We start from the raw sequence: 24,565 nt of genomic DNA on the forward strand, positions 1-24,565 counted from the left end.
TTACGGAGAGAAGAATAGAAGCCGTTCGAGGGTAGTTTGGAAATCAAAGCTTTGTGCCAGTCTCTATCAAAAGCTTTTAATATGTCTAAGGCAACAGCAAAAGTTTCACCAAAATCTCTAAAAGAGGATGACCAAGACTCAGTAAGGAAAGCCAGAAGATCACCAGTAGAACGGCTTTCACAGAACCCATACTGGCGATCAGATAGAAGGTTGTGAAGTGATAGATGTCTAAGAATCTTCCTGTTGAGGATAGACTAAAAAACTTTAGAAAGGCAGGAAGTTAAAGCAATAGAACAGTAGTTTGACGGATTAAAACAGTGACTTTTTTTTAGGAACAGGCTGAATGTAGGCAAACTTACAGCAACGAGGAAAGGTAGATGTTGACAGACAATATTGGAAGAGTTTTATTAGGCAAGGTGCAAGCATGGAGGCACAGTTTCGGAGAACAATAGGAAGGACCCCATCAACCTTCTATAAGCCTTTAGAGGGTTTAGGCCAACGAGGCCATGGAAAGCATCATTGCATTGCGAAGAATTTTAATAGGTAGCATGAAGTAGTCAGAGGGTGGAAGTGAGGGAGGAACAACCCCAGAATCGTCCAAGGTAGAATTTTTAACAAAGGTTTGAGCGAAGAGTTCAGCTTTAGAGATAGATGTGAAAGTAGTGTTGCCATCTGGAAAAAAAAGGAGGAAACGGAGAAGAAGCAAAGTTACTGGAGATGTTTTTGGCTAGATGCCAGAAGTCACGAGGGGAGTTAGATCTTGAAAGGTTTTAACACTTTCTATTAATGAAGGAGTTTTTGGCTAGTTGGAGAACAGACTTACAGACTTGGCATGGTTCCGGGCAGAAATATTAAGTGCATGAGATTCTGGTGATGGAAGGCTTAAGTACCTCTCTATCATGTATAGCACGAGAACAAGCTGTGTTGAACCAAGGTTTGGAAGGTTTAGGTTGAGTAAAAGAGTGAGGAATGTACGCCTCCATGCCAGACACTATCACCTCTGTTATGCGCTCAGCACGGAAGCAGTAGTCATTCCAAGGAAAATCAGCTTAGGAGGATCCTGAGGAGGGATTGGAGCGATAGGACAAGATAGAGATATGAGATTTTGATCGGAGGAGCCCAAAGGAGAAGAAAGGGTAACAGCATAAGCAGAAGGATTAGAGGTTAAGAAAAGCTCAAGAATATTGGGCGTATCTCAGAGACGGTCAGGAATACGAGTAGGGTGTTGCGCCAGTTGCTCTAGGTCGTGGAGGATGGCGAAGTTGAAGGCTAGTTCACCAGGATGATGGTCAATGAAGGGAGAAGAAAGCCAAAGCTGGTGGTGAACGCTGAAGTCTCCAAGAATGGAGATCTCTGCAAAAGGGAAGAGAGTCAGAATGTGCTCCACTTTGGAAGTTAAGTAGTCAAAGAATTTCTTATAGTCAGAGGAGTTAGGTGAGAGGTATACAGCACAGATATATTTAGTTTGAGAGTGACTATGTAGTCGCAGCGAGATGGTGGAAAACTCAGATTAAGTCAGATTAACTCAGATTAAGCAGATTAAGTCAGTGCGCACATAAACACAAGATCCAGCTTTGGATTGAAAATGAGGATAGAGAAAGTAGGAGGGAACAGAAAAGAGGCTACTGTCAGTTGCCTCAGACACCTGAGTTTCAGTGATGAAAAGAAGATGAAGTTTAGGTGTTCTACAGATTGAAAATTAGATCAAAAACATGTTGCAGAAGTTAATAAATAAAAAGTTGAGGGGTGTCAAGATACTTAGGGTGGATACTAGACATTTGTGGTCCCCTCCCCAGATAGGGGCTCCGAGGCTGGTGTAGTAGTCGCCATGATAACTTTGAATTTTGAATGAAGGGTGTGTGTGTAATTAGGTGCTTGTAGTTTTGTGTGAAGGAAGATAGTTGTCTTTAGAGGGCAGGATGTGACTGCCCCCTTTTATTGTGAGACAAACTGAGAAACGTTCAGTGAGGTCACAGCTGGGTTTAATGGTAAGTTCTCAGCACCCCCAGATCCAGCGCTTTAGACCTTATTGGGAGTAATTATCGTTTCGGCAGGTACTTACTGCCTCCTCCTCCTATTACTTCTTCATCACATACCCCACACACACACACACACACACACACACATTCATGAGCAGATTGGCATATCAAGATGTATTGTATCCATGAGATAAACCAGCAAAACGCATCGAAAGGCGATTGACGAGTGAAGCACATCGCGCACTTGCGTAATATTCATATCACTAGCTCAAAACTTTGCAGGAGCACAATGGTTGTGCTATATACCGTTAAATAGGAAATCTTATTCTGCGTTCAGTGGTACGTGTCGGCTATTATTAAGTAAAAAAAAAAAATTGTAAAAACTGCAGGAAACTGACGAAATCCCATCTTCGACACCCTTCTACTTCTTACAAGTTACGCATTGATTTCACCCAAGAGAAGAGATGAAGCTTATATCCTACAAAACTGATCGAGTTGTGCTGTCTTATGGTGCTAATTTCGTGACGATCGGCCGCGTAGTTCCAGAGATATTAGCGTTTCAATAGCGTTTCGGTCGAGCCGGGCCGCTGAAACTGAAACAACAACCTCCATAATAAACTTCGCTTTGCTTATAATAATTTCTTTCTTCAATTCCAGCTTTATCCGAAGCTTCAAAGTTTCTCTCTCTCTCTCTCTCTCTCGCCGCTAGAGGGCCTTGTAAACAAGTCACGGTCTGCGTTCTCCTGTTTTTGTTAGAGTTTTTGCGAGTGATACAGCGTGCCTGCGCCTACCATATGACACAGTCACCTGTAGTAAGACCCTGTCGTCGCATTTTTGGCAGTTGGGACTTCTGGTATTTGGACTTTGGCTGTAAATTTGAGGTTAAATCACGTCGGCCGGGCAGGAGGTTCCCAGCATGGGCAGCTCCTCCTCTGCGCATGCGCAGTGCTTCCAGTGTGACGTTGTCATGACGTCGTGCTGCGTCACTGCTTGTGTCCTGCGATCCCTGAGCCCTGTGGTGCCTCCTGCTTATGTGAGCAATGGAATACAACGGCCCTGCCACTCACTCTCTCCTCAAGGACGACCTCGACCTTAGTGATGAGGGTGAGTGGCCTTTAATGCCACAAAAGGATCAGGAGAGCTCGGCAGCAGCCACGAGTGAGGCTGGAGTTGCCCTCCCCGACGACGAAGCTTCAAGTCTTGTCAACCAACCTTCATCGGCTAAACGTCTTCTCAACAGTTCGTCTGACAGTAGCGATGCCTCATCTCTGCCTGCTCCCAAGGCGGCTAAGCAGAGAATAGCTTCTGTTCCCTGTGACGTCCCTTCTGTCACTTCGTCGGTCGCCTCTCCCTCCTCTGCGCCATGCATCTCGCCTCTGCCCTCACAGCCCGCGCCAGTTCCTCCAGCCTTTGCTCCACGGGATGATTACGTGAAGGTCCTCTTCCGAGGCTCTCCATCGGTGGAGACCAAGCTACGTTGGCTCTCTGAAGTCAACAAGGGCTTCAGTCTGGATCGGAGCCTTGCTGAAGTCAATATGTCCGCTGTAACATCTCGGTTCGTCTAGATCTCCAGAAGGCTCACGGACATTATTGACAGTGTGACGAAAGGGGAATATCTGCCCTTGTTCCTTGATGTGCAGGACTCGCCTCAAAGGTCTCGGAAGTTCCCTACCTACCTACTGACTCGTTATCCTGTCTGTGTTGAGCCTTCCTTGGCCATGGCTTTGTCAGGGGTGTACAAAGCGAAGCGTTTCATTCAGGACGGTGAACCCATCAATCGCATCGTCATCACCTGGAGCCTTCCTGATCCCACGCCGCCTTTTATTACTTTTGACTTTCTTCCCAGCCTCCCGCCATGCGAAGTATGCAGGATGAAGGATGAGCAGCCCTGGTGCTTTAGGTGCTGGGGCCTCGGCCACATCTCGCGCTACTGTTCCCGTCCTGAGAAGTGCGCCTGGTGCTCTGGCAAGCATCACTCCTTCGCCTGCCCTCACCGTTCCCAGCCTCCCTCTACTGGCCCCGCACCAGTCTCACAGGACTCAACAGGAGTCAATGGTACAGGGATCAGACACACCTACAGCAGATACCTCGAAGTGGAAGTGCCCCCGCTGCCGTCAGCCAGGCGTCAACGTCTGGCATGGGTGTTTAAGGCGTGTTTAAGGGTGTTTAAAGCTTTTGATCAAGTCTGGCACCTCGGTCTTAAGCATAAAATCCTACAACTACAACTCCCTATTACAATAGAAAAATTTTTATGCGACTTTTTATCTGATCGCACAGCATCCATTAAAGTTAATCATTACATTGGTCCTACATTTAATTTAAACTGCGGTGTACCACAAGGGAGTGTTCTGTCACCAACACTCTTCACAATTTAAACCAATGATATTCAACAACCTATACAAACCCTTAACATCAGTTTCGCAGACGACATAACACAAATAATTGGCTACCCAGGAAGGTCCAAGAACATGCTCAATATAAAAACAGAGAGAGCAATAACAGCAATTAATAACTACGAAAGGAACTGGAAAATAAAAACCAATGTTAATAAATTCACCCCTCTGCACCTTGGAGCAAAACTTACCTTTCCACTCATCATTAACGAAGAAGAAATAGAATTTAAAAGTACCGGCAAATGCCTTGGTCTAACCATAACTACAGGTGGCTACTACAAACATATACAGGAGCGTAAAAATATAGCAATAGCATCACTACAAAAACTCTACAAGTTACATAACATGCCAGAGAAAATAAAAATACACTTAGTAAAAGCACTAATACTACCAATACTTGATTACCCTCCAATCCCTATGCACACAATGAGCAATAACCAAATTAGCAAACTTCAAAAAGTTCAAAACAAAGCACTTAGATTTGCAACAAATCAGAAACACCCTTACACCATGACAACAGAACAAGTACACATACACACCAAAACAACACCTCTCAATATACGTCTACACTACAGAGCAAAGACAATTTGGGAAAAAATTGATGAGTTGGGCCTGCCTATCTATCAAAGCCTAAAAGACAACTCAGATCAAATAGTAAAATACCACCGTGATTTCCCTAGCAGCCTACAGGCATGCAAAACAACACCCAACCCAATCTATTAACAAACCGAAAATAAAGGAAACATACTCACCTTAAAACACTTACCTTTACTCACTGTATTCCTGAAGATGGCCACACACAAAAACTCAGCACACACGGGGCATCTGAAAAGGAAAGAATATTATGTAACTCCAACACTCTAAACAGCACACACACACACACATGCTTCACATGGGACTCGTAGCTGGCCTCCTCTCTCCCCACTCCACGCCCTGAGTCGGCGGTGAGGTGGTATGCCACGCCGGTGTTCACCACACCGTAGTGCACAGCCGAGGGGTACTGGCCACTGGTAGGGCTTGCTGGCCCCCAGCAAGCGGTAGATGGGGAGGGGGTTGCACCTCATCCTGAGTCGCCGACACCCGGGGACCTACCTATAGGGGGTAAGAGTTGTGTGGTGTCGGCGAGGGAGTAGTGGTAGAGTCTCTCTCGACTCGCCTGCGGTGTAACAGGGAGAACAATCGTGGCCCGTGCCATCACATGAAGTCAGCACAAAGAACACAAACATTCTCACAAACACATAATACACAGTATAACATCAATAAGTAAAATAGCAAGGTGGACAGCCCACCATCTTTAATCTTATACTTCTTTCATTATTTCTCACTATCCTCTTATACTCATATTATTCTTCCTTCACCCATGTTTTCTATAAATATAGATAGATAAGGCGCCCCACCACCTCCGCCGCGCCTTCCACCTTGGCTCCGTCTTCCGCCCCAAAGTCTGCTCAGCGCGCGTCTGTTCCTCCCCAGGCCTCCTCCCAGCCGGTGTCGGAAGTTGGTCTTCCGACACCGTCTTAAGGCTGCTGTGGCGTCGATGACGTCTCGATGCTCCTCGTATGCTGCTCATTTCGAAGCCATTGAACGCAGAATGGAGGGATTCGCCAGCCATCAGGCTGAAATGAACACCAAGGTTTCTGCTATGATGGACGCGCTCCAAGCACTTACCGTCACCGTCACTGCCCTCGCTGGCAGGGTTGACTCCCTCACCACACCTCGAGCGGGTTACTGCTCTGCCTCCAGCATCCTTGTCCTCCTGTAGTGCGCCGCAGAGAGTTGGCCACGCCTCCCATTCGTCTTCCTCTGGTCGCGCCAAGCTAAAGAGTAATAATAGGTAGCCAGCCACAGCTTCACGTCCTCTCCTGGAATGCCTGCGGCTTCACTCACTACCTTAAACAGTCTTCCCTCAAAAGTTACGTGCAGCAGCATCATCCTGATATTATTTTAATTCAAGAGGCTTTTGTTGGCCATCCTGTGGCACAAAGGGGTGCGCCGCCGTCGCTTCGTGCCTACATTCCCTACGTTCATCATGCTCGGAACGGTCTCATCACCTACGTTCACTCTGCTGTACGGCACAGGCTGCTCCGGTGCTCCACACATGATGACACGATCTTCCAACTGCTTGAGGTGGCAGCGGGCGCTGGTACGATTTGGCTGTGCAATGTGTATGTGGCTCCAGGCCGGATAAACACTGCTGTTCTCCCCACTCCAAGTGTTCAAGGCACCATTTACATGGGTGACTTTAACGCCCGGCATCCTGCGCTGGGTGACATCTCTCCGACACCGAATCGTAACGGGACACGCCTAGAGGAATGGCTGCACCGTTACCGGCTAACACGATGGGATACTGGCGGTGCCACGCACTCCAGAGGAGGCACTCTTGATCACATCTTGACTCAGGGCCTGGTGACATCCAATGTCACGTGCTCCTCTGTGCCCACACTGTTTTCTGACCATCTTGCCCTCGCCCTCCATTACTCTGTCCCAGCCGCCCCTCCCCACCTCCACCGTTGCATCCGCATTACCATTCCTCCTAAGTACTGCCCAACGTATGTCTCCTACATGTCATCCGCCCTTCCTACGTTTCCTTTGACCTCTCCTGAAGACTTGTACTCCTCCATTGTCACCTCCACACACTCTTTTTATGACCACTATGTCCGCAAGCTGCACGTCAAGCGTCGTCCGCGAGCTTCAGCCTGGACACTGGATCACCGTATTACCATGGCAGAGAGAAGGAGGATGGCCCTTCCTTCCAAACTCACCCCTCCCCGGAGAATCTGCGGATGTATCAGTTGTCCAGGAACAAGTTCGTGCCCCTTCAGCAATGTGTCCTCACCGAGTCTTGGCACCAGTTTACCAACAGCATCAACCACCGGACAAGTGTGAGCTCCATGTGGCATCTCATTAATACAGTTGTGAGGAGGAAGAAACTCAGCGCTCTCCATCATAGTCCAGCTCAGTACGCTCAAGATCTTCTTAATGGCTGGTGTGAGCAGTCACGTGCACAAAACCTTCCCCAGCACATTCGTGATGCTTTCGACTCTAATGACACTCTCCGCACCCTTCGTCTGATGGGTGCTTTGCTGCAACCAGACAAAGAGGATGACAGGCCCATCACTGAAAGTTAACTTAGTCGTGCCCTCTCTCGGGGCAAGGCATCAGCCCCAGGGGAAGACGGCATCACTTACTCTGTTCTCAGGCTCCTTCAGAAAGTTTCTGGCAATCCTCTTCTCCGGCTGTATAACGTCTGTTTTCGACAGAGATGTGTACCGCACGCCTGGACCTAAAAGTATGATCATACCGATTTCAAAGCCCGGCACGGACAAGTTCAGGCCTACTATATCACTTATATCCTGCTTTAGTAAGGTGATGGAGCGTCCTCCTCCTCAATCGGCTGATGCTTCGGCTTGAGAGCAAGTTATCTCCCAGACTCTACGGCTTCCTTCCCCGACGTAGTACGCACCATTGCCTCGTGAAGTTGTACGCTCGCCTCACCCCAACTAGTGTTGTCGTTTTCATAGACCTGAAGAGCGCCTTCGATGTCGCCAACAGGGAGGTCATTCTCGACCAGCTCGTGGACTTCGGAGTTACGGGCAACCTCCTGGGGTGGCTGCGTGAGTACCTGCGTAACAGAACCCCCCGTGTCTTGTTCTAGGGTGCGATCAGTACAGTTCAGAAAAGTTTGAGCTTGGTACTCCTCAAGGTGGTGTTTTTAGCCCATTCCTTTTTAATATCTTGATGCACCGTGTGCTTTCCTTACTTTCTGACGTCCCTGGCATCACAGTCACCAGATGACATTTGCATCCACGCGCGCACACCAGCAGTCCTACAGCATTTCCTCCACTCGTTCTCTATCTCGTTCTTCTTGTGTGGCCTCATCATTTCCCCAGAAAAAAGCCGTATTTTTACTCTTCGGAACCCGAGATCCCTCCCAGCCTTTACCGCGGGGCACAGTGTCATCCCTGTGTGCACACAGTATGTCTACCTTGGTGCGCCTGTGAGAATTCTCTCATCCACGCCTGCTCGTCAGCGAGTTCATCCTGTGGTTCGTGATCTCCTGACTCAGCTGCAGTTACGCCTGACTCCTCTTCGGTGGCTCCTTAATAACGCTACTGGTGTCTCCATCCCCGTGGCCAGGACGATTTACACGGCCTACATTCGATCAGTCGTTGACTATCTCTCCCCTGCGCTTGTGCAGCTGCCCAAATCTACACTGGAGCCTCTGGAAAAATTCCAGAACAAAGTCATGAGACTCATGTTAGGCTGTTCCATGTCCACCAGGATAGTCAACATGCTGCATGAGCTTGACCTCTCGCCACTAATTGAAAGGATCCATGCAAATGTCACCTATTTCACCGTCAAGTGCCTCCTCCATTTACCCCATCTTTCCTGTCACTATTCGCAAGTCATCAGGACCTTCTTTCAGCCTCATCCCCGCCTGCCTCGGCTGCAGCCCGGTGGTCGTGCTCTCATCAAAACTGTCTGCTCTTAGCTGCAACGTTTGGACATCAATGTTCCTGTGGCTGACATTTTCCCTCCACCTCCACCCTTGATGCTGCCACTCCCGATGGTCCACTTCACTCCTACCTAAAAGGCTCACCCTCCCGTCCTCCAGAAACAACTAGCCCTGGACGCCATAGCATCGGTCTCGGCTACCACCGTCACGCCACACCACCTCAACACGGATTGGTCCGTGCAGGCGGACGGCACAGCAAGGTGTGCAGTCTTCTCTCCTGACGCGGCACCTCCAGCAGAGGGCTGGGTTGGGCGTCGGCTGCCGGCTCAGTCCAGCTCCACCTTTTGTGAGTTGCACGGCATCCTAGATGCTGTGAGTTTCTTCTGTGAAAGACGCCTCAACGGTGTCGTCATATGCGACTCCCAGGCGGCCCTTCATGCCCTTTCTTCGCCAAACCCAGTCTGTCGTCATCTGGTTAACAGGATCCTGACGACCCTGCCTTGGCTCATGACCGATTGTTGGTCATTAGATTTCTTTGGATCCCGTCCCATGTCTCGCTAGCTTACAACGACACAGTGGATCGCCTGGCTAAAGCTGTTTGTGCCCTGCCTGCCTGCGACGCTGGCCCTGCCCACTCCCTCCGGTGCCTCAGGACCAGGATCCGAGCAGCCTCCCTAGTCTCTACGGCCGACAGGACTGCCAATCAGAGGGCGGCCAGCGTTACTATTCAGCACTATGATGCCTTTCGTCACCATCGCTTCAAGTATCGACGTCGGGGGCTATGGGTGAGGAGACATAATGTGGTGTCGGCGCGGCTGCGGCTCGGCTACCGCCCTTTGTGGCAGATGGCTGGCTTGGGAGACGAGCCTCACTACACCTCCTGTCCCCTGTGGCACTCTCCCAACTCGAATCACTTGCGCCACTACTGCCTGGACTGTCCTGCTGTGGGAGACCTGCTCCCGCGCGAACAGCCTCTCCTCGCCGTGTGCCAACACCTGCTGCAAGGCGACCATCTAGATCTCATGTTAGCCCAACACCCACAGTTTGGCGGCTGTTAGCAATCAGTGTCTTTCATTTTACCAACCCTCAAATATTTCTGTCACCCTTTGCCTTTAGCATTCCTAATTTTTCACTGTTGTACTAATCTTTTTATTTTGTTGTTTATTTTTAATTAATGCTTATTTATTCTATTATGTTTATTTATTTCTTTATTTCTTTATCTATTTCTTGGAAATTGTTTAATTTCCTTGTTTATTATGTTCATTTCTTTATATAAGTTTCTTTAATTCTTTATTGATTTTCCATATTGTTATTACTATTATTATTATTATTATTACTATTATTATTATTATTATTATTATTATTATTATTATTATTATTATTATTACTATTTTTTACTTATTTATTTATTTTTGTTGTTACTGTTCTAACTACTCTTGTTTTGGTTATTGTTATTGTTATTATTGTTCTTATTGTTCTACTCCTATTGTTCTTCTGTAAACTGTAAACTGTTTTTTTATCGTATGTATAGTCTGACGCCTTGTGCGTAATAAATTTATCAAACTCTCTCTCTCTCTCTCTCTCTCTCTCTCTCTCTCTCTCTCTCTCTCTCTCTCTCTCTCTCTCTCTCTCTCTCTCTCTCTCTCTCTCTCTCTCTCGTTTGCCTTTACAGCCTCCATTTTCTCTTCCATCACTACGTTTTCTGTTAAGTGGAATGTGGACTTTATACGTGGCAGGTTATGAAGCGAGCTGAATATCTCCCACATCTCACAAAAAAAAAAAATAATAATAATAATAATAATAATGATAAATATATAAATATATGAAATAAAATAAAAATCGATATAGGGCTTTGTCATTGCCACTCTGGCAATGACAATGGGCAGTGATCACCAGAACACATTTGAAAGAAAAATTCAATATATTCGCCTGGAAAGTCCTTGATTACATAAACGACACAGTAGTTTAATGGTTGATTATGGTATATTGCATGTGACTCAATAAAACGACTGCTTGGACTATGCTGGTGACTCGGAGTAACTGTCTTCTGAGCTTTCTTATTTATATACAGGAATGAACGGTGCCGCCGTGGTGCAGTGAGACTGCGCTCACTTTGGGGGCCAATGGGTCTTTCGGATCCGAGGGTAATGGTTTCTAAATGTTAAATACAAAGTCCTTCATTAAGAGGCACCGTCCTAGCCTTACCAGATGTAAAACCGAAAAAAAAGAAAAATATTCAAAATGAAATGTAGCAAGAGACCGAGTATGAGGGATGTTTGGCCAACACTTCTGATTATATTGATGTTACCTCTGGTCTCTTAAGAAATCCAATCACTCGTATACTGTATATACAAATACCTCACCACCAACGTCCGCCACGCATTGATAATTATAAAATTAAACATAACGGTGCCTAACAAGAGGTCTCCGCGGGCTAGCTTCTGAGAGTGGCTCTAGCTAACACCTGAAATGCACGGAGTGCTGGCGTACAACGTGTGAACGTACAATGCAAATTTTTGCAGGTGGTGTGTGTTGTCGCCATTTTCTAGGGGCGATCAGTGCAGGATAATGACACCCGTTTCACGCTGACTCGATGTATTGATTAAATCGGTTAAAACCTGGGGACACGAGCAAATTCTCATAAAGACAAATATGTAATGGTAACTTAACAGTATCAGTCTTACAGAATAAGATTACAAATATATTGATAACTTAACAGTCTCAGCCTTATGTAATAGAATTATAGGTTTACGTTACTACACACATTGGTAGCTTAACAGTCTCCGTCTTACAGAATAAGATTACAAATTGTGCTACTGTACACTCTTACACAAACAGAACATATATGTTACACGGAGTATGTTGTAGTCAAGACACTCACGTGTTGGCGGGTCATTTAACCCCTGTAGACTGGAGATCACTCTCAATGCGAGACACTCGTTCACGACGTCTGCTCTCCTCTACAGTACACTTGCTTCTGCCCCAGGGCAAGGCAGAGTTGGGTGTTCCCTACACATGTTTCTTGTGTGGAGTCTCTGAAGTCCCTATCTGACCTCCATTAACCCGGCCGAGGCTAAATTAATCAGGCCAGCAAAATATCTTCTCCCCATCCCATCTACTACCATCCTCAGTGTTCTTTCTCTCTCTCTCTCTCTCTCTCTCTCTCTCTCTCTCTCTCTCTCTCTCTCTCTCTCTCTCTCTCTCTCTCTCTCTCTCTCTCTCTCTCTGGCAGTAACAGTGTGTAAATAGAGGCTGTGGGGCAGATGTAGGTGTTCTGAAAATACACTCCGGATAAGACTGCAAAGTGGAGGCGGCAGGTAACAATAGGCGGGATGAGGACAGGTGTGTGCAGTTAGTTAATTTGTGGAGATATAGTAGTTTAGGGAATGTATAAGAGGAAGTACAGTGAAGATAGCAAAGGCAGGACTGAGTAGGGAGAGATCACTCTGCATCCCATCCAGAGAGTGGAGGAGGGCGCAGCGGCAGACGAGCTGAACGGTCACTTACATCTGCTCCGCTGTTCCGTGTCATCTCAGCCGTAGTTTCTTATTGGCTATCGTCCCCTTGTGGTAGCCGTGGCAGTCGTAGTAATATCAGTATTAGTTACTGTACGTAATAGTATTAATACGGTACAGCAATATTCTTTTCCCAGCGCTCGAATCTAAAAATGGACAAAATCTCCCACACGGAAGCAGGATAAAAAACCTCAGGGTCGCACATCCACTATCATTGCCCACGCCGAATCCTAATTTTTAGTAAAACAATATTTTTCTTTCCTTTACTCTACTCAGGAACCAAAAAGAGAAATAAAAAGTTGCTCTACGCGGAATTGTCTTTAGCATTATTATTATTTTTTTTTTTTTTTTCATAGAATAATAGGAACATCATGACATATGTGTTCCACTTTACCATTTTGTCCTCCTGGTATAGGTGAATGTATGATAGAGGTACACGAGAATGTGATGATTTTCACGTAACAGAGGAGAAAGTTTTCTTTGACTTTGCTTCCTCTGCATATTATGTTCCTTAATATTTTGCATTGAGAGACAATCCCTACCGGATCCCACCTTAACCTAACTCAGTTCAACAAACATAAAATGTGCTCAACACAAGACATTACAAACGCAGCACGTTCACATCACCAACAGCACATGGACAATATGAGGCATCACAAGCACAAGCACCTGCGCACCACCAACACCTGCTCAACACGAGATATCACAGACACAAACGCGTGCTGAGCAGAAGGTATCACAAACGCACCAATTGCTCACCGCTAACACCACGTGCTCAACACAAAGCAATACAAAGAAGACAGTCTTTGTGAAGTTCATTTCTCGTTACAGACGTGTCTCTATGGGATTCTGTTCCATCCACTCCTACGCTGATGTCACCACTGCTTCACATCAGTGCCCAGACGTGCAACCCTTCAGGAAGTTACCAGTTCACGCAGAGAAGCCACAGAACGCCTGGCTTCTGATCTTTCTATCATTTCTAATTGGGACAGAGCAAACCCCTGTGTTGGTCAAAACATCAAAAAATCCAGTTCCTCCATATATCCGCTGGACTCAGCCATTCAGATAACTATCCCTATCCCCTCTTCTCCAGTGAGGATTAGCTGTTCCCATCTTATACACTGAACATCCTTTAAAAATCTAAACTGGGAACTTCACATAGTGTCTCTCGCTCAAGGGTTCTGTAACGTTAGACGTTCTGAGCCGTTTCCATATATATGTGGGATTTCAATATTCTCCATAGGATTGACTTCAGCCTCTCTTACGGTCAAGATTGCATTTCCATCTTCTTTAGACATACTCATATTAACTGTTGTCATGACCTTATTGATTCCAACTGTCTCGCGGCCTCGCTACGCAAAACTTTCAACTTTCTCTCACCCATATTTTGTTCACCTCCTTAATGCAAGAGTTAACTAGTATTTTCAGTCTCTGATCCTTTTTTGCTAGTAAACTTTAAAACTTACTGCCAGTTTCTGTATTCCCTCATGCCAGTGATATAAATTCTTTCAGGTTTCAATATACCTCACTATGTAATTTTTGACTAGATTTCAAACTACCTCCTGAAGAGACTGGCACTTCCAGTGAGCTCTTTTCTTCAGTTTTCTTGTTTGTTTTAAATAAAATAAATAAACAAATAAATGCATAAAAAAGGCTGGCTAAAAAAAAATGACTCGCAACAAAAGTTTCACCTGACTGGTATCAAATGATGTTTTTTTTTATTCCATTATATTTTTGGATAGGTTTCTCTCTCTCTCTCTCTCTCTCTCTCTCTCTCTCTCTCTCTCTCTCTCTCTCTCTCTCTCTCTCTCTCTCTCTCTCTCTCTCTCTCTCTCTCTCTCTCTCTCTCTTGTGACTTTGTGAATAGGATGACAAACAATAAATTTGACATTTATAACCATGATGACAGTCAATTCTATTCCCATTTATGCTCCACTTCACTGTCATTAATTCAGCGTGTATATTTCAGAAACTACAATGCGCCGCCACATCTTAGTAAGAGCAACATGGAATCTCAGCAGCAAGATGTTCAAACACTGCCTTTGTTCGCGGGACTTCATCCTTCTCATCTTTGCTGTTTGTCTGCTCTACATTTGGTGAGTTTTGTTCGACTGCCTCGCTTTTTTTCTTTATGAATTAGGGAGTTTTTTCAGGGACAAAAAAAGTAAATGATCTCTAAGCCGTATCTTATCACTCCCAAAAATAAATTAGGAGGAAAAGAATCTTTATGAATTAGTGAATTAAATTTTTTTAAGTCTCCATATTCCTCTTTTAGAGTAATTTAATTCATAGGGATGAAGAAAAAAAAACAAATAGAAAGAGAGATCCAGACATTACCAGGAGAAAAGTGGAAGAGTGAAGCTATAGAATAATTGATGAGGTGGACAAGGCAAAAAGTTTTGTGAAGTGAGTGGTATGGAGACGGTAAATTTTGTCCAGCATTAACCATAGAAATAACAGAAAACAGTAAGAGATACAACATTTTGGCAATGAGTAAAAGATTAAAGTCTGTTAAAGAGAGTCACTGAGACGAGAAACTTGTTCTGAAGGTCTATGTGAATTTAAACCTCGTCATACACTGAAGCATGGACGGATAAGACCCTATATGTATACAACAGTTAGCTGCTGTAGGAGGAAAGTTACTGCCGAAGACGACACAGAACGTCCATCATCATGGAAGCTGTTTTCGCAAATGACAGTTTAAAAATGTTCAGTGTAAAGGAGGAGTGTCACCGAAGCAGAGTTGAGTTAAGATGTGCATTGGCCAGATAAACAAAATGAGATTTTGATGTAATGATGGAAAAGTCGATGAGAAACACAAGCTTCCTTACGGAAATCTTAGAAAGGTTAGAAGTAGGTTATCATGTGACATTCTCTGTGGCATTTGTTTAATTCTTGCTGGACGTTTAACAAATGACGCTGAGAAATTTTCAGATTAAAAGCATACAGAAAAAAAAAAAAAAATATATATATATATATATATATATATATATATATATATATATATATATATATATATATATATATATATATATATATATATATATATATATATATATATATATATATATATATATATATATATATATATATATATATATATATCACGAGAACTGTACATGTGGTTTGGGAGATGAAAGGCTGGTGTATAATGTGAGAGCCGCCGGTCTATCATGGGCAGCACGTAAACAGGCTGAGCTGAACGAAGGTTTATGAGCTCCCATTATAAAGAAAGTATGTGACATGTTTTCCCTCCATGACAAAGAGAATCATCTCCATAGGGTAATTATAGCGAAAATGAATTAAGTAATCAATTTTTATTGTTTATACACCACTTTACTTTTGTAATCGTTATCTCCACCTATTGTGAGGTTATTCTTGAAATAAGACATGTCTTCTCGGACATAGAATATTCCTGTATATGAAAGTGGCTTCAGATTTTTTCATGAAAAGTTATGTAACAGAAAATTAAAGAATTATATTATGAGTATCTTGCGTTTTGCCTTGCATCTTCAGTATCGCGCGGGAAACAGAATGAAGTGGGTGTTTCCCTCCCTCTCCCTCCGTTCCTCCTTCCCACTCATGTACTCTTCCTTCTCAGTCACCCACCAGCCAATTTCAAAATGTGGCTTTGTTACCTGATAAGTTGGACTTAATAAAAAAAAATCTAGAAAGGACACAGGGAAGACTCCCACGGCTTCCTCCACGCAGGAACAGCCCCACTGGACAGCCCTCCCGTTAGGACATTCTTAACATTGATTGATATTGATAGTTGTGTCAAGATGGTCCTTTCAAAATTCTTCTTCTTTCAGCATGCAGTTGCTGGAGACGACACGAGATATAAAGTCAAGCCTCCGCATAGCCACTGCCTCGGACAATAGGTGAGGGAAAGCTGCAGGAGGTATACAGTTGGTGTTATTATGGAGCAGGAAACATCCCCAAGATTAGGGTGATAGGGAAGATGTTGGCAAAGCTGCCTGAGACAAACTTGTTACTTGTTTCTGTCTCAAGCAGCGTTGCCAATATTTTCTCCATTCCTCTTACTCTAACTTTGAGCTATTTCCTGCTCCGTTGTGTGGTGATGTCAGGTGTTGCCCTCACCTTGCCGTGACGTGTGCTGAAATTTTTGGAACCAACTGTACCTTCCATTGATAACACAAAATTTGCCCTGCTTAACTATACTTTATTGAGAGATGAATGATTATCATTATGTACCAAAATTTCACGTTTGTCTTGTCCTTGGCCTAAAACCATAATTTTCCAGTTGTTTCCGTCTAAACAAAATAGAAAAAAAAAAAACGTTATTTTCATCCTAAAACTTTGCCTTTGTAGTTAGAACAATGAATTTATATGTTTGCCTTTTTCCCACTATATTATCGGTTACTATTGGTTTTCATGTATTTTTCAAAATCTTAATTGCTTATCTAATTGCTTATGAAATGTTGTAAATGAGTTAAAACGATGAAAGAAAGAATATAAAATGTTCTAAAGATTTTTTAATTTTAATAAGATCATTCTTGAACTGACCAGATCTAGCAAGAAATTTCTCATATTTAGAAGAATTTGCTTACATTTCAGAAAGCTTCTCAAATCTTCCAGAATGTTCTACCAGACACTTTCAGAAGTTTCTAGAACATTTTAGAACATTCTATTCAATGTAAACATTTCAAGAATATTCTAGAACTTTCTAGAATACAGTAGAAATCTGTAGAAGTATCAAGAATTTTCTGAATGATTCAGAATATTCTAAAGTAAGCTCAAGAATATTCTAGAAAGATTGAAAACATTCTGGAACACATTCTGGAAAGACTAAGCATATTCTAGAGTACTGCTTGACAATATAAAAGTAGAGACTTACAGACAACCAATCAGTTCTGCTTTGGCTGCCTGAGAAGACACACCACAAGAGATGAAATGACATCAATCATTCTCCAGATGCATTCTGCTACATATGTCGTGAATTCATCAAAACAAAAGCAAAGTTCTCTGTGGCAGCATTTGGAAATATGGTGAAATTTAGCTATTTTGGGGCAAAAAATCATTTTAAAGCCACAAAAGCAAAGTTTGACATGGGTAATGGGCATTTTCTATTGTTTTGCAATGAAAAAAGTTGGAAAATGACACATGCTTGTCAAAGACAAAAATCGTGTTACATCTTGTAGCTCCTCCTAGTGAATCGTTTAATTCCTAGAAGATAATGACAAATGACGCTAAAAAAAATAAGGGAATAGTCCATGAGCAAAAGTGTGTCCAGAATAACAAGCTTCGTTGAAATCATTTATAAATGAAAGGAAGAGTGGATGGTAAGATGAAATCCCGTGAAACACCACCATCAATTTGTTTAAAAGAACATCAGCATGCAGCGATAACACAATCTGAAAAAATCTCGTGATGAAGGTGTAGAAAGATGAATGGAAACCGTATGATGGAAGCTTATAGGTTAAAGAGGTATGGCAGACTATATTATAAACCTTATTTGAAGTACCACTACACAAAAAAAAAAAAAAAAGTTTCATGGAAAGCCGTAAGAGAGAGAATGACCAAGACTCGGTAAAGAAAACTGTAAGATAACTGGAGGATCATCATTAACGAGACCCATCCTCTAGGTTAGACAGACGTTTGAACCTGCTTAAAAACTTCATCATTCATGATTGATTGATAGATTGATTTAAGTTATGGCTCCGCAGAATCGGAATCGTATGGTACAAAACCCTTAAAAACAACAAAGATTGCAGTATGAAATATTGATATTAAAAAACAAAATTATATGTATAATACAAATGTTACAAGACCACTAAGAAGTAAACATAAAAAAAGGAACGGGAAGAACCATAAAAGTGCTAAAAATGAGAGGGTTAGTAATTTAATGTTTTAGTTAATCAGTTTGATTTACAGAGAGCACTGATCCAGACCGCTGTGTCTGACGCTGTTCACTCTGTACCCAAGACACTGACCCACTGACAAAGATATCTGGCGTTGTCCGTTATATGCCCAAGACACTGACCCACTGATCCAGGCCCCAAGACCCATCATTGTTCGTTACATGTCTTCCTCACTTGCCTCCATGTTTTCCCAGTGCAAGGATAAAGCTCCATCCAATACATTATTAGTGATAAAATAAAAAAAAAGTTAAAAGGTAATCTATAATTTGTAAGACCAGCCTTCTCCACAAACAAAAGAGCTTCTGTCCTGTGGAGGGAGCCCTCTCTCTAAGTATTAGTATCCTCATCGCGACAACGGAAAAAAAATATCGCTCTCGCAGCTCCACCAGACTGGGACACTCCTCTACAAAGTGTTGCACTGTAAGGTGAACTAAGCAGGCATCACAAAACGGTTGGGTTTCCCGGGACATGAGGTAACCATGAATGAGACGTCCGGAGACGGGCCAGTGCAGTCCTTGAGCGGCGCTCCTGCATATGGACATACGTCCATGGACGGAAAGTTACAGAAATTATCTCGCCCATCTTAGTGATGGCAACCAAATCATCCCGCCTGCCATGTCAATGGCAAGAACTGCCACCCTTACACTGGAGTATAAGTCATGAAAGGGAATGTGGCTGGAAGGAGGAACTCGAGCTGCCGCCTCTTTAGCCAACCTATCGGCCTTCTCATTCCCCTGTACTCCAACATGTGCAGGGACCAGCAAAATCTGACGTGATAGCCTTTACGCTGTAAAAGAAAGAGCCACTCAAGAATCGATAAAACATGTGGATGAAGGGAAGAAAGGCTAAAAATGTTGAATAGCAGAGAGAACACCGCGAGAATCGCTAAAAAAAAAAAAAAAATGCGAGAATCGCTTAAAAAAAAAAGAAAAAAAAAGAATAAAAGATGAGGCAGGAAGAGTAGAAATAATTTTTAAAGCTAAAATAATGGTAGGTAGCTCTGCTGTAAAAACAAAGGCAACACCGGGAAGGCTACCGTCTCGAGAGATTGAATGAAAGATAACACCAAATCTGATTCCACCTTCTGATTTTGAGTCGTCTGTAAACACGGGGATGGAGTCGGAATGTATGGAATAGTGCTTCAAGAATAATGCACGGGACTCAAAATCCGGTAATTAGTTCTTATTAGGAATAGCAGGGCCGCAGACAGTAATGTCCACGAATTGCCAATAACCAATTGTAAGGAACCTACAAGGAAGGTACATTTAATGCTACCATAGCAGATACAACCCTGATACCAAAAGGTTTAGGGAATGATGGATTGATTTAGCTGATGGCACCGCAACATTACGGTCACATGGCGCTGCTACAAAACCATAAAATCAACAAACTTTGCTGTTTGAAATATTTATATTAAAAACAAAATTATAAGTATGGTAAAAATGTTGAAAGACCACTTAAAAAAAAGTACACAAAAAAAAGGGCATGTGAAAAACCATAAAACTTAGTGACAAAAAATGCGAGGGTTGATATATTTGATTTGAAGTGAGGGCGTACTGACCCACTGACCCAGACCACTTTGTCTGGCATAGTTTGTTTCGTACCTAAGACACTGACTCCACTCACCCAGATATCTGGTGTTGTTCGTTACATCCCAAAGACACTGATCCCACTGACTCAGGCCCCAAGACCCAGCATTGTTCGCTACGTGTCTCACTTGTCGCCATGTTCTCTCAGTGCAAAGATTAAGTTCTGCCCAATACTATATTACAGACAAGATAAATTAAATAAGAGTTAGAAGGTAATCTATAGTTTGTTTAGGAAGTAGGCTTGTTTTCTCCACAAAATTAAGGACCTCATGTGCCGGGAAGAGAGCCTTTTCTCCAAGTGTCAGCGACATCTGGAAAGTCCTATCCCCATCGCGACAGCGGAAAAGATATCGCTTTCGCAGCTCCGCCAGACAAGGGCACTCCATCACAACGTGTCGCATTGTAAGGGGGACTAAGCAGTCATCACAAAATGGTTGGGTTTCCCAGGACCCCATGGTCCCAGGTTTCCCATGGTTTCCCAGGTGAGCATGAGTGAAGCGTACGGAGACGGGCCAATGCTGTCTCTGAGCGGCGCTCCTGCACATGGACATAAGTCCATGGACCGGAAGTTATAGGAGTTATCTCACCCATCTTAGCGGTGGCAACCACATCTTCCCACCTGCCCTGCCAACTGGTAAGAACAGCCACCCTTATACTGGAGTATAAATTTTTGAAAGGGAATGGGGGTGGAAGGAACAACCCGAGTTGCCGCCTCTTTAGCCAGCCTATTGGCCATTTCGTTCTCATGAACTCCCACATGTGTGGATACCCAAACAAAATATTATGTGACATCCTCTACGCTAAAGCAGGTGAATCTACTCTACTATAAATAAAATTAGGGTAGGGGGAGAGGAAGTAAAATGCTCCATGGCAGACAACGCACTACGGGAGTCACTAAACAGTCAAACTTGAAACCAATAAGGTAAAAATTAAAACCATTGCCATTAAAACAGAGACAACTCTCGGAAGGCTACCGCCTCGACAGAAGGAAGCAAAGTGCTCAGCAAGCAGGTCGACATCTGTCTTGGTCTGCTGCCGTCACCCCATCATGGGATAGAACAGGTGGGGGAGGTGCAGAATACTTTCCAGATATTTTATGGACTCTGTTGAGGACCTCGGTGAGTGGTGTGCGAATTGTGATGGAAGAGACGACTCTTTCCAGACTTCTGTCGAGCCCTCTTTAGCACGGGCACGCGCTGGTCGAAAAGTCTGCAAGCAGTGGACGTCCCCACACTGTCGAGAAAAGGCTTTTCTTAAACAGCAGCTGTACAATCCGCATTTGACCATGGAACAGGACGTTTTGGAAACTAGCCAGAGGTCTTAAGGATGGATTGAACAGCAACGGAGTGCAAGACATCAGTGAAGTATCTTGTAGCCTCATCACAGTTTCCTATATCATGCACTGAGCGTGCAGGGATGCTGATTTATGTGAAGAGCTGCCAATCTGCCTAATCTAGACGCCACCGTGGAGGGCGTGGCTGTGGTGTAGAACCAGTTGACTCTAATACAACTGGGAAGTGATCGCTTCCATACCTTGTAAAAACACTAATTAAAATGAAGAAAGGAATTAGAGGCACAGCAAGAAAGATATATTGTTGTAAAAATACCGGTTTGACTATGAAAATGGGTAATGTCTCCAGAGTTTAAAGTCTTTAATCCTGAATCTTCGATAAAAGAAACAAGTGAAAGACCACGAGGGTTGACATCATCATCCCACAAAGGATGGAGACACACTGGGAGGCAGATACAGACTGCACAATGTATAAAAGCGCAGATACAGACTGCACAATGTATAAAAGTGATGTATAAAAAACCTGAACAGCAACAACCTGCAACGGTGAGTGAACTTGTAGGTGGATAAAAGGAATATCTTTTCTAACAAAGATGGCATTGCCATCATGGCGGCCCTGAGCAAGAATTGAAGTGGAGAAGAAAGCATGATATCGAGGAGGACTTACGTGACTGGAGCCTCCGAGTATTGTCTCTTGCAAGCGAATGCAAATATGAGAAAACCTACAGATCAACACCCGTAGTTCATCCCAAGAGGCATGCAGACCACGACAATTCCACTGCAGAATCTTGAATACTACTATTTTGAGAGGATTTTCAGGGAAGCCCTGAGAGAACCTTCCCTTTGCCAACCTGACCAGTTACCTTACTTGAGCGACGAAGCTTATCTGTTCCTACGTTCCTTGTCGGCGTAGAAACCTGAGATTGAGTAACTGGTGTAGGGATAGCTGCCCGCACACGAGTCTGAAACTCCTGAAAAAGACCGGAGGAGGAGGATTTCTCGACAAAGACGGTGCGGTACGGTATCGCTCTTAGAGGAGGACTTATTTGGAAGATAGGCAGATAAACTCTATACATCCATATCATAAGTGGATGAATCACTTTGATGAAAAACGTCTGTCTCAGAGACATCAGGTGCTCCCAAAGGGATCTTTCTAGGAAGAACGTCCGTTGAATCTAGTAACTCAGCAGATCCCCGGAAACGTTTTTGGTGGGACTGAGGAGGGAGGGTGTTACTACCAAGACTTATACACTGGAAATTAGCCAGTTCAAGGATATCTTGCTTGAGATGGTACTTCTTGCATTGTCGAGAACGTAGCGGGTGAGCCTCCCTGTAATAGAGGCAATAAGGTTTCGATTCACATTCGTAAGTAGGGTGTGAGTCAAGGGCAGAGCAGTGACCTCACCGGGGACGTTGTGTAGAGTTCTTCATTCCGTGACTGAACTCATAACACAAGTAGCATTGTAAAGGATGATCGATAAAAGTCTTTACCGAGTGCGAAAGAGGTCCAATCTTAACACTCTAGCTAAAACAGCTTCTATAAATTTATGCGTCCTGAGACGTCTCTGCCAGTTTCACTCATCCGCCCCCCCCCCCACAAAGCTCTGTGCAAGGGCCTTGTCTGTCCATGTATGGAGTATATTTCACATGTCTGGGGCTCCACTCATACCGCTCTTCTAGACAGGGTGGAATCATTAGCTTTTCGTCTCTTCAACTCCTCTCCTCTAACTGACTGTCTTCAGCCTCTCTCTCATCGCCGCAATGTTGCATCTCTAGCTGTCTTCTACCGCTATTTTCATGCTAACTGCTCTTCTGATCTTGCTAACTGCATACCTCCCCTCTTCCCGCGGCCTTGCTGCACAAGGCTTTCTTCTTTCTCTCAACCCTATTCTGTCCACCTCTCTGATGCAAGAGTTAACCAGTATTCTCAATCATTCATCCCTTCCTCTGGTAAACTCTGAAACTCTCTACTGCTTCTGTATTTCCACCTTCCTATGACTTGAATTCCTTCAAGAGGGAGGTTTGAAGACACTTATCCTTAAATTTCTGACTACCGCTTTGGACCCTTTTATGAGGCTGGCATCTCAGTGGGCTTTTTTTTTTTTTATTGAATTTTGTTGTCCTTGGCCAGTGTCCCTCCTACATAAAAAAAAAAAAAACTACTCAGGGAGAAAAGAACCATAGAAAGTGAGCATAATCATATTAGTATTTCCTCTAATTTTGGCCACTCGTTGATTGAATATTACCGGGATATAACTGAAGGATGTCATCTTCTGATAATTCGTACAGGTTATAAATACATCCTTTGTTGTAATTAAACGTCTGATTTGACTTGGTGGATTCAAAGATCCCATCAGAATGGCAAGGGAGATGGAGGAACATCATCGCCTGCGTTAAATCTTTATCACGGATAAAGACACCTTTTCCATATTTCTTGATGTTATTTGTAAATACTTGACAACATGAATAAAGTTACTTTGAACTTCCCTATAATATGCTACAAACCAGTAAGGTGTAGGTGGGTGGCGAGCTTTAGCAGCACGTTCTTCAGCATCATCAAAGATATTGGGACAATAATCATTCTCGCTGCCAACGACATTGCTTGATCGAATGACCACAGCTCGAATGACCACAGCAGTTAAGTTGTTGTCTCCAAGACACAGATAATTTGTTGCATCAAGAGCACCTTTGGTGGCAACGTCAAATGTAAATGTCACATACCAGCGATTAGAGGGACAATCGTCTTCGTATTTCAGACAGATATGGAGAACCGTTCCAAAAGGCTTGAAAACCGAGTGGATGTAATACGGTATGACATGGAGGCACAGACACTGATGATCGTAAGAGAGTTAAGACAAGAATCAACAACTGAGCCAAGGGGCTTTCCACCATGGGAAACAACAACGGGGGAAGTACAAGCACATCACCATCACGAGCGCTGGCCGCCGTGAACGGGGTACCTCGTCCTCATGTAGGCCACTCATTTTAAAAAAGTGGCCCGTCATGATTCGAAAGTTTGTCCACGACGGAGCTAAGACCTCCCACACAACGCATCCCAGCCCAGACACTCAACCATCCAACAAAGGACAGCCTGAAAAGCTGGCCTTCTTGGTGAGTGGCACTATTCACCCCTACTGAGAGTCTAACTTCGGGTCCTTCACTGGCGACCGTGCTAGTATGGGTAGCCCTCTCCCCCTAATTAGGAGGAGCAGGGGCCGAAGCCTCCTCTAGCCTCGCTCACCAGGTCATAGGGACAAGCAAGCCCCCACCACGACAAGGCGGTTCCCACTAGGGTGGTCATCATTGAGGATACATTCAATCGTTTAAGAAAGGCAGGAAATCAAAACTACAAATAGATCGGTATTATGAAGGATTGCAAAGGTCGCCTTTCTTTGGAGTAAACTGAGTGTAGGCAAACATCTCTAAGCAAAAGAGAATTTTGGTAGGAGTTAGAGGAATG

General features: G+C 44.0%; 1 protein-coding gene across 13 annotated transcripts in view; it reads left to right on the forward strand.

Annotated features, from left to right (window-relative positions):
- LOC135096507 (uncharacterized) overlaps positions 1-24,565 on the forward strand; it is an 89,619-nt gene that overhangs the window by 54,549 nt on the left and 10,505 nt on the right. For 6 of the 13 annotated variants that reach the window (XM_063998030.1, XM_063998034.1, XM_063998029.1 and 3 more), the window contains 2 exons: positions 13,175-14,439; positions 16,156-16,224. In XM_063998030.1, the coding sequence (XP_063854100.1) occupies positions 14,321-14,439; positions 16,156-16,224 (188 nt within the window). In that variant the 5' untranslated portion in view covers positions 13,175-14,320. The remainder of the gene's footprint in view (positions 1-13,174; positions 14,440-16,155; positions 16,225-24,565) is intronic. The other 7 variants (XM_063998036.1, XM_063998037.1, XM_063998039.1 and 4 more) reach the window with 2 other exon arrangements.

This window comes from Scylla paramamosain, unplaced genomic scaffold, assembly GCF_035594125.1.
Source record: "Scylla paramamosain isolate STU-SP2022 unplaced genomic scaffold, ASM3559412v1 Contig4, whole genome shotgun sequence".
Classification (NCBI taxonomy): Eukaryota; Metazoa; Arthropoda; class Malacostraca; order Decapoda; family Portunidae; genus Scylla; species Scylla paramamosain.